General features: G+C 47.2%; 1 protein-coding gene across 2 annotated transcripts in view; it reads right to left on the reverse strand.

Annotated features, from left to right (window-relative positions):
- Positions 1-10,365, reverse strand: part of TENT4B (terminal nucleotidyltransferase 4B) — a 61,555-nt gene extending 51,190 nt beyond the window's left edge. For both annotated transcript variants that reach the window (XM_082863250.1, XM_082863249.1), the window contains exon 1: positions 9,590-10,365. In XM_082863250.1, the coding sequence (XP_082719376.1) occupies positions 9,590-10,218 (629 nt within the window). In that variant the 5' untranslated portion in view covers positions 10,219-10,365. The remainder of the gene's footprint in view (positions 1-9,589) is intronic.
- Between the last annotated feature and the right edge of the window lie 903 nt (positions 10,366-11,268).

Consider the following 11,268-nt stretch of genomic DNA (forward strand, 5'->3'; position numbering starts at 1 on the left):
AAAAATAGAACAACCATACGACCCAGCAATCCCACTACTGGGCATATACCCTGAGAAAACCATAATTCAAAAAGAGTCATGTACCAAAATGTTCATTGCAGCTCTATTTACAATAGCCAGGACATGGAAGCAACCTAAGTGTCCATCAACAGATAAATGGATAAAGAAGATGTGGCACGTATATACAATGGAATATTGCTCAGCCATAGAAAGAAAAGAAATTGAGTTATCTGTAGTGAGGTGGATGGACCTAGAGTCTGTCATACAGAGTGAAATAAGTCAGAAAGAGAAAAACAAATACCGTATGCTAACACATATATATGGAATCTAAGAAAGAAAAAAAAAAAGGTCATGAAGAACCTAGCGGTAAGATAGGAATAAAGACACAGACCTACTAGAGCATGGACTTGAGAATATGGGGAGGGGGAAGGGTAAGCTGTGACAAAGTGAGAGAGTGGCATGGACACATATACACTACCAAAGGTAAAATAGATAGCTAGTGGGAAGCAGCCGAATAGCACAGGGAGATCAGCTAGGTGGTTTGTGACCACCTAGAGGGGTGGGATAGGGAGGCTGGGAGGGAGGGAGATGCAAGAGAGAAGAGATATGGGAACATATGTATATGTATAACTGATTCACTTCATTATAAATCAGAAACTAACACACCACTGTAATGCAATTATACTCCAATAAAGATGTTAAAAAAAAAAAACAAAAAGAGAAGCCACCGTAATGAGAAGCCCTCGCACCGCAAAGAAGAGTAGCCCCCGCTCCCTGCAACTAGAGAAAGCCCGCGCACAGCAACGAAGACCCAACACGGCCAAAAAAAAAAAACACCAGAAAACAAGTATTCTAAGGAACAGTGGTATTAACACCTCAAACAAAGAAGAAAACCAAGGGTGAATAACTAAATTTAAGAATAAAGACATCAAATTTAAAACCTCATCACAGACCTAACACTTTATTAAATCCAAATTACTAGAAGATAACTTTTAAAACTCCACAACCGGGCTTCCCGGGTGGCGCAGTGGTTGAGAGTCCGCCTGCCGATGCAGGGGACACGGATTCGTGCCCCGGTCCGGGAAGATCCCACATGCCGCGGAGTGGCTGGGCCCGTAAGCCATGGCTGCTGAGCCTGCGCGTCCGGAGCCTGTGCTCCGCAGCGGGAGAGGCCACAACAGTGAGAGACCCGCATACCGCAAAAAAAATAAATAAATAATAACGGAAGAATCCGCCTGCCAATGCAGGGGACATGGGTTCGAGCCCTGGTCCGGGAAGAGCCCACATGCCGCGGAGCAACTAAGCCCGTGTGCCACAACTACTGAGCCTGCGTACTAGAGCCCACAAGCCACAACTACTGGGCCCACGTGCCACAACTACTGGAGCCTGCGCGCCTAGGTCCCATGCTCCGCAACAAGAGAAGCCACCGTAGTGAGAAGCCTGTGCACTGCAACGAAGAGTAGCCCCCGCTCGCCACAACTAGAGAAAGCCCGCACACAACAACAAAGACCCAACGCAGCCAAAAATAAATAAAAAAAAACAAACAAAAAAAAAACTCCACAACCACAATCCTAATGCATCCTTACTCCTGCTTTGGCAGAAATTTACAATACAATAAATTTACAATTTATAGGGCTTCCCTGGTGGCGCAGTGGTTGAGAGTCCGCCTGCCGATGCAGGGGACATGGGTTCGTGCCCCGGTCCGGGAAGATCCCACATGCCATGGAGCGGCTGGGCCCGTGAGCCATGGCCGCTGAGTCTGCGCGTCCGGAGCCTGTGCTCCGCAGCGGGAGAGGCCACAACAGTGAGAGATCCGCATACCGCAAAAAAAAAAAAAAAAAAAGTACAATTTATAATACAAACTTGACAGTGCTAAAAGTTATGTTATTTTGACAAAATCAAAACAGTGACTAAAGGGGCTGGTAAGGGAAAGATAAGAGACCAGGTCCTAATTCTCAGTCCAGAAAATGGTTCCAATGAAACATGGTTTATTCTAGCATAGATATGAAGAAAATATATTTATTCTACACAGTCTGAAGGCACTGTTCAGATGTAAAAATACTTTAAAAAAGAACAAAAAAACCTTACTACCACCACCAACAAAAAAAGTCACCACTAGGGACTTCCCTGGTGGCGCAGTAGTTAAGAATCCACCTGCCAATGCAGGGGACATGGGTTCGAGCCCTGGTCCAGGAAGATCCCACATGCCGCAGAGCAACTAACCCCGTGCACCACAACTACTGAGCTCGCGCGCCACAACTACCAAAGCCCTCGCGCCTAGAGCCCATGTCCTGCAACAAAGAGAAGCTACTGCAGTGAGGAGCCCGCACACTGCAACAGAGTAGCCCCTCTCGCTGCTAGAGAAAGCTTGAGTGCAGCAACAAACACCCAAAACAGCCAAAAAATAAATTAATTTAAAAAAAAATCACCACTAACCACGGGGTTTACTCCCCAAAATATAACCAAGCCAACAGAAAATAAAGTTTATTCATAGCATATGAAAGGAAGGACTCTAAATTTTGAAATCAACTCTGAAGTTATCCTTTTATATGTTTTTAGAAAATGAAAATAAAGCTCTACTTCATACTAGTTTCTAAGAAAAAGCAACACGTAAAGGAAACACTGTAAAGTAATTCAATGATAAAAGAGTTAAAGTGATATTGCTAAGCATAAAATCAAAGCAAATCGAAAAGTAAGGCCCTTTTAAGTCAATTTTACTTACAGATTTTTAATTGCAGACATTCTCAATACTGCCAAGAAGTTTTTAAAATAAAACTTAAAGTTAGGTGGAGTTATTTATGAGGTGGTTAATATGATAAAAGCATAATAAACTATTGCTATTCATATGAGAACAGCTAAAATAAAAAACAGTAATAATACCAAATGCTGGCGAGGATGCAGAGAAACCAGATCTCACATACATTGCTGGTAGGAATGTAATGTGATACAGCGACTCTAGAAGAGAGTTTAGCAGTTTCATGTGCTTACCAAATGACTCAGCACCTTTGGGCATTTATTCCCCCCAAAGTGAAAACTTACATTCACATAAAAATGTGTACTACATGAATGTTTATAGCAGCTTTATTTGCAATAGCCAAAAACCATATAAACTCTTCCGGAATGTCCTTCGCCAGGTAAACTGTTAAACAAACTGTGGTACATCCAAATTTTGGAACACTACTCAGCATTAAAAAGGAAGGAACTATTAAACATGCAACAATTTGGAAAGAACTCAAAGGAGTTATGGTAAATGGAAAAAAGTCAAAGTAAAGTACTATATGATTCCATTTATATAACATTTTCGAAATGAAAAAATTATAAACATGGAGAGCAGATCAGTGGTTGTTCGAGGTTAGAGATGAGGATGTGTGTGCGTGAAAATAAAGCGACGGCATGAGGGATCTTTGAGGTGATGGTATAGTTCTGCATCTTAAAGACGGCGGTGGTGGTTACACAAATCTACACATGTAAAATTGCACAGAACTAAACACACACATACTACACAAATGAGTGCACGTAAGACTGGTGAAATCTGAATAAGGCTATGGATTATAACAATGTTGATTGCCTGGTTTTGATATTAAACTATAGTTATGTAAGATGTTACCACTGCACGAAACTAGGTGAAGGGAACATGGGATCTTTCTGTACTATTTTTTGCAACTTTCTGTGAATCTATATTTCAAAATAAAAAGTTTTAAAAAATTAGATGGGGCTATGCATGAGAAGGTTAATATAAGAAATACAAAAGGTTTAACACAGCATATAGAACATGGTAAAAAGGCTCCATGAGCACTTTTATTTTATAGAGCACTTTTAATAAAGCAATTAATTTGAAAACACAGGTTTCTGTATACTATTCAAACTATTTCAGCAGAAAGCATGACTTGAGCTAGAATTCCAGAGTTCAGTTACCAGATACTACATGAAATCTCTTATGCACATGGCAAGATTTTTTTCCATACTCTGAAACCCTTCAAGTGATTAAGGAGCCAGTACACAACAAAAACAGCTCCACATTCAGCTTTTTCCCAAAATCTTTAACTCAAATTTCCACATAACCCAAAGCCCTTAGTATTAAAAAAAAAGTCTCTAATATCATTAAGTAACTTATAGGATGGAAATAAATTAACACCTGCTGTTTGGGTTCAAATTAATGAAAAGCCTAGTTCAAGGGCATCCTCAACTTCGATAAATATTCTCTTAGAAAAAAATAATTTCCTGTCATGGTAAAAATGGTAAAAATGAATTTAAAGTCTTTTTGGTGTTCTGTAGCAGCTGAGTCCCTAACAAATATTCAGAGGGTTAGGCCATCCTCTGAATCCCTGAAGTAGGCTGAGCTGTCCAGCCAGTTCTGTAGGAAAGAGTCAAAATAGCAGTCTCAGACCAGCTGCTGGGAACTGGACCCTAATTCTTCAAATGAGCATCCTCTTAGGCCTACAGCCCCTTCAAGACTACTCCACACCTATGTGTGTATAAATGATTAATATATACAGTCTCCAGTGCAGTGGGTGTGATCCTAAAATAGTTTCCTCCACTAAATTTTACTCTAAAGGACAAAAAGAAAGCTGAGTAAAATCATACAACACCTTGCTTTTCTACTTTCCATAGAAAAGTGGCTTAAATTTTTCTCAGGTATAAGAATACCTAACCACAACTGTCTGACCAGTCCAATACCAGCAACGGAGCCCTTGAAATTTTCTCCCCATGGACCCTTCTGGACTCCTAACACTAGGATTTACTGGTAGCAGTTTCACGGAGGAAATTGTGATGTAAGGCCATCTACCACCCCAGGACCAGAACTGCTGTAACACACACTCCCTCCTCCTCCCTACCTTAGACTTTCCTAGTATCCCTTTCCCATGCTTCCTTTCCAGAAAAAAACTAAACTTTCTGTGTGACCCCACGGTAGATTCCTAAAAGCTCTAGTAATGGTTTCTTTCTGCCTTTCGGCACCGAAAAACTTAATGGGTGTTGAAGAAAATTCCACACGCTAAAATGCCAATGATTCTGACGGTGTGACAGTGTTCACTGTCACAGATTTTAGACAGAAGATGAGTTGTGGCATGGAAGCAGCTTAGTTGAACACAGTATACTAGATTTGAAATTCTCAAAAGTGAATTACGTTGTTAGTGTAGAATCGACACTGCAGAAAACCTAATGTCTTCTTGAAAGCACATTTAAGCACCCAAATGCAGTAAAATTCAATAACCTGAAGGTCCTAGTTCAGTGAAGAATTACTGTGGGCTACATTTGCAAATGCACAGAAATTATACTTAGAGCAAACCCTTGGAATAAGGCCTCTAAATTCTTTCATGTTAATCTGCCTGATCGCTTCTGGAGCCCAGCACTAACACCAATCCCACTGATCATGTTGTGTAGAAACAGTCAGAAAGAGGCCATAAGGCCAGGGCCAAAGAATAGCGTTAACATCTCGGACTTACTACGATACAGTGTACAACACACATAAGAAAGGACACTGCCCCACTGCAGTAAAGATGACTGTATCTCAGCCCCAAAATTTCATCTCCCTGCTAGACAGTTCTATCTAAACAGCACCATACCTTTTGCTCCAAACCACCAGTCATAACCCTTATTTTCAACAATAACACGAACATTACCCTAGTCACTCAAATTCAAAGCTGTTATTAAATCCATGAAGGGAGTCAGAATCTTTTCCCTTCTTACCTTGTGGTACCTTTCACATTCACTCCTTCCCATTCCCATACGCATCATCCCAGTTCAAGAAATTATTCCTTCAACCCAAGTTTCCCACCAGGGACTTCTTGATGTCCCACAGTCAAATTCATACTCTAAAACGTTGTTTTGAACAAGTCATCCAAGCCTTGAAAAAATATCTACAGAGTTGGCAGGACAAGCGCCAAGCACCTTCCACAAGAAGTTTCTGGACACCTGGACGCAGGACCAAGGACTCTGAATCTGCCAAAGTTTCCCATGTTTGCTACCTTTTGGCATCTCCTCTTTCTCCATTATGATCAACAATTAAATCTCTGAAAAGCAAAGGGCTTAAAGTTCATTTTCACGGACAACCAGAAGCGGCAGGCGGACTCGTCCTACATCATAGCCAGCGCTGAAAGGGGATGAATTCCAAGAAACAGAATAAGTGAAAGCAACTTTATAAAGAAAAAAAGAAGGCTTCCCTGGTGGCGCAGTGGTTGAGAGTCCGCCTGCCGATGCAGGGGACACGGATTCGTGCCCCGGTTCGGGAAGATCCCACATGCCGCGGATCGGCTGGGCCCGTGAGCCATGGCCGCTGAGCCTGCACGTCCGGAGCCTGTGCTCCGCAACGGGAGAGGCCACAACAATGAGAGGTCTGCGTACCGCAAAAAAAAAAAAAAGATTCTAACCTAAATAATCCAAACTATAGAGAAACTCATAGTCACAAAGAATATTGAACAATGTATTGAAATATAAAATGCTTAAAATAGGGACGAGTTTAAGTAAAATATGATGTAACCACTAGACAGAATAATACACAGCTATTAAAATCATTAAGTAAAAAAGAATAAGTCTGTGGGCTTCCCTGGTGGCGCAGTGGTCGAGAGTCTGCCTGCCGATGCAGGGACATGGGTTCGTGCCCCGGTCCGGGAAGATCCCACGTGCCGCGGAGCAGCTGGGCCCGTGAGCCATGGCCGCTGAGCCTGCGCGTCCGGAGCCTGTGCTCCACAACGGGAGAGGCCACAACAGTGAGAGGCCCGCGTACCGCAAAAAAAAAAAGAAAGAAAAGAAAAGCAAACAAACTCCCTGGATCTGGGGTACACAGAGCAGGCTGAGATGGTAAGCCCAGGTGAGTTTTAATTTTGAAAGAGGACCAGGAAAACTTCGGGATGAAATCCAAACATCTTACTCTACATTTAAGAAATTTCCATCTTACCTCAATTTAAAAAAAAGAAAGAAAGAAATCTCATCTTAACTAGTGACCTAGTGGGTAAGAGAAAACATATACATAAAAGGAAAATCAAACATAAGCAAGCTATACCAAGAGCATGAAACAAGTACTACAAGATTTCAGAGGAAGAACCAAAAAAACCATGAACCTGGGCAACAAAGTCAGGATTTTGAACTGGATCTTGGAGTGTTCAGGGAATATGTCAACCAGTCTGGCCAAAACAAAGAACACAGAGAGATCAAACATGTGAGACAGAGTGTGTATACAGCTGTCCCACAGTTCCAGTCCACTGTTCATGTGCTTTTTCTTCCTCTCCCTATCTGGACAGTCATGTCAGTTCAGAGGCCAGGGACCACCACGATTTGTTAATCTGTTAGCTAAATGTCAGTCATCCCAAGAACTCAGAATAGTTTTACTGTATTTAATCTCAGAATAGCGTAACATTGAGATGCACTCTGAAATCAGATTTTTTAAAATACCTGTATTAAAAAAAAGCAAAACTTTTGTAAAAGTCAAGGAATAAGGATCCATAAATCACCACAAGAATTTTTAAGCACCCAGACACTTTTACAAAAACACTCTTAGGAACCGCTTAATAAAATTTAAAAAATTTAACTGCTGACATCCTCTAAAGAAGGAGGCAAAAGAATGGAAAGTCTGATGAAGCGATAAGCAGTTTTAAGACAGGTTTACAATCAGTTTTTAAACAGTAATCCCTCTGGGAAATGGAAATTCCTCTCCTTAATCCCTTTGAGGACAATATAATATTTGAATCAGGACCAAGAACATCTTGCTTCTACCTAAGTTCAAATGTGAGCCTTTTACAGTATCCTCAACATTAAATAGCAAGTGAAAGAGAGGAGAATTTCTAATCTATCAAAAAGAGAGGCAAGCCAGCATTTTGGATTTATAATGTATCATTGCTACATACATATGCAGAAGCTTCAGTAAAATGAAACTAGGGAACTTCAAGATTTTAGTTTACAGTGATTACTTAACTGGAGCTTATTCCTGTGAAATGAAACTATCAGAATCCCTCAATATCAATTTGCTTGTCACTAAACCACAGGTTTATGCTTCATCTTGGAAATGCTAACAGGATGGAACCATGAGCCTTTTATTAAAACGAGATGACCATGGAGAGCGCCCTTGAAGCTTAGCAACAGAGGACTAAACCCAAAAAGGTTCCCCTCTGGAAAGTGAGGACAGGTTTGATATGTACCCCAATGCCAGTCCTAAAATGCTTGACTACATCTTCCATAAAAGGTGGGAGTTGTAATAGTAGCATACAGCAGACACCAGCCCACTAGAAGCAGATGGAACCCACCAACTCATTTTACCCAGACCTTCAAAAAGGTACACAGAACTCTCTCTGCTTGCCAAAGCAGGGCAGATCTGAATGGATGAATCTAAGAAAAGGTTTCACAAAGGGCTACTAATGGTGATTTCATTTGCCTACTGTAGCCCACAATGTAAAACAGGATCTGAAAAATGAAAAGCAATTTTAAAGCTCATTCTCCATACTCAAGGTAAACACACACACACACATACACACACACACACACATACACACACACACACACACACACACACACACACACATACACACGGCCCAAAAGCTTTATTTTACAAAAATTTTTAAAAAGGACTCTATAATCTATTCCAGCACAGGGGCTCTTCCAGAAGGGAAATCTAGCTGGAAACAGTCCCTGTTTATGTACATAATTCACTAGGGGTCAGGTAAGATTCCATTTTGTAACAGCTGAACTTTAAACAGAAAGTCATTAGTGGTGCAACATTCATTCATTAGCATAAAGTTACCCCCTAGAATGAAAAGCACTGGCTGTCTCTGCCAGGATGACAACTTTACAGGGAGAAACTGGGGCCAAGGACCATGAACTCCTAGAAAGTTCTATCCGCCTGAGAAGAAGAGCTCACCATCTCCATCAGCCTAAACTTAACTGTCACCCCATTCCTCACTCCCCACAAAGCAAGGCATCGCTAATATAAGAAAGTTTTAAAAATAAAAAATAAAGAGATGGGCCAAGGGTCAATAGCAGGCAAAGCCTTTCAGGGCTGACACGGATTCCTGTTTGGGATTGGGGGAGGGGGAGGAGCTTTCTGGATGTTTCTATTCTTGGCAAGAAAAGCACCTCCAAGTCCTGTACCGTCAAAAGGCACTAACACAGGAACGTTCTCAGGGAATGAATGATTTGCCTGTGCTAAGCGACTTCATTTTGGGGTGTGATGATGGGGAGCAGGGTGGGGAGGGCTAGAGGGCTGGAGAGGGAATAGAGGGAAGGTGTCTTTGACTAGGGGGGATGGGAGGAAAGACTGGATGGATAACGGGGGGGTCCAGGGAAGGTGTGGAGGGTTAAAAAGGAGGATGTGGATGACTAAGGGAGGTGAGGGGAGGGTGTGGATGGCTGAGGGGATGTCCAGAAAAGGCGTGGAGCTGAGGGGGAGGGGGGAAAGCTGTGGACCGCTAATCAAGGTTGGGAGAAGGTATGGACGGCGGAGGGATGGAGCGATGGCCATCAGCCCCCTGAGGACCAGTAACGAAGGTAGGCAGAGGGGGGTGGCCTCACCCAGGCTCCCCCCCAATCCCCCTTCTGTGGGCGTGTGCCCGGCTGCGCGTGTGCAAGGGCCAGGCCGCCAGGCCGCAGGGCCACCACTCACCCCACGACTCCCTGGTTGTAGTTCCTCCGCTTCCACGGGGTCCCGCTGTACAAGCCCCCGCTGCCGTCGGCCCGGCCGCCCCCCGCGGCCCGCCCTCCGCTGGGCTGCAGCAGGCTGTAGTTGAGTCCGTAGGTGCTGGCCTTATTGTCGCGCTTCCTCTTGTTGCTGCTGCCCGAAGCTGGGTCGGCGGGTTCCGCGGCGGGGACGGCGGCCGAGGAGTGCGGGGACGAGGACGCCAAGGGGGACGGGGACGCCGAGGGGCCCGCGGCAGCCCGGCGGGCCCAGGCCGCGGGCTGGTGGTGGTGGTTGTTGTTGTTGGTCGTCTCCAGGGGCAGGAAGTCCCGCTGCTCTGCCGGCAGCGCGTGGCCGCCCAGCAGGCGCTCCCCGGAACGGTACATGCCGGCCGGGGCCGGGGCCGGGGCCGCGCCGCCCGGGCTGCCGGTGCTGCTGCCGCTCCCGCCGGTGGCCGTGCTGCTGCCGCCGCCGCCGCCGCTCGCGCCGCCGCTGCTGTGACAGTGGTGGTTGAAGTAGAGGTTCCTCAGTCCCTGGGTCGTCTCCCAGATCTGCATCCACAGACTGTTGGACGGTCCGAGCTGCTCTGGCTGGAACCAGGCGATCCTCGGATCCATCAAACGGCGGCGGCCGCTGCCCCCGCCCCTCCTGGCTGCCCGCAGGGCCGCCGCCGCCGCCGCCGCGCCTCAGGCGCACGCCCGGCCTCGGCGGCTGCTGCTGCTGTTGCTGTTGCTGCTGCTGCTGCTGCTGTTGCTGCTGCTGCTGCTGCTGCTCCCGGCCCGCCGCGGGCGGCGCGGTCGCGCTGTGAGCCCGGCCGGCGCCGGCGGCGTCGCTCCCGCCCTCGGGGGCTCCGCGGGCCCTCCCCCCCTCCCTCCGCCCCTCTGCCGAGCCCCTGTCACCGGGGTCCCCGTGCAAATGGCGGCTGCAGCGGCGGCTCTGGAGAAGGGTGATCGTCGGCGGCGGCAGCGGCAGCGACGGCGGCGGGACGCGCCTGCTCCGTAGCGTCCTTGCTCCTCCGGCCCCGGGGCGGGGCCGCTGCCGGGTCCGCCCCTCACGCCCCGCCCCCGCCCCGCCCCCACAGCGCGCGCCGCGCCGCCGGTCCAGCCCCAGAGGCCGCGCGGTGCGTCACAGAGGCCGCGGGAAGGTGTGTCTGGGGCTGAAACCGCCCGGCCCAACCGTCCCGGCGCCGGCTAGGGAGAGGGTAGCACGCACCTGGGCGTCCAGGCGCCCCTGATGCGCGTGCCGCCTCCGGTCCCAGTTTCTCGGTCCCTGAGGCTGGATGGGGCCGGACGGAGGTCGCCGCCCCCTCCGCAGGGAATGGATTGTGGGAGGTGCCGCCCCGCCCACTGTCCCCTCCCCCAGTCTGCAGCGCCGGGACCCCCTGGGCTTCTCCGACCCCTCCCGAGATCTCCGCTCTAAGCAGTGTTCCAGAGGGGAGAAAATGTGCCCCCTCGCCACCCGAGCATGTGTCCCGGACCCTGCCTGGATGCAGGCTGCCGGGCCATCCCACTACTCCCTGCGCCCGCTCTGCCGCGCCCTGGCTGGGGTTGGGAGCCGCAGGCCTTGGCGGAGGGTCCCCCCACACGACCCCGAGACTGGAGAAACCTGTGCCCACCTACAGGGCTGGACGCGCTTCTTCGTAGAGTGCGTAAACCATGGGCTCAAAA

Source organism: Leucopleurus acutus, assembly GCF_964270905.1.
Source record: "Leucopleurus acutus genome assembly, chromosome: 20".
Classification (NCBI taxonomy): domain Eukaryota; kingdom Metazoa; phylum Chordata; class Mammalia; order Artiodactyla; family Delphinidae; genus Leucopleurus; species Leucopleurus acutus.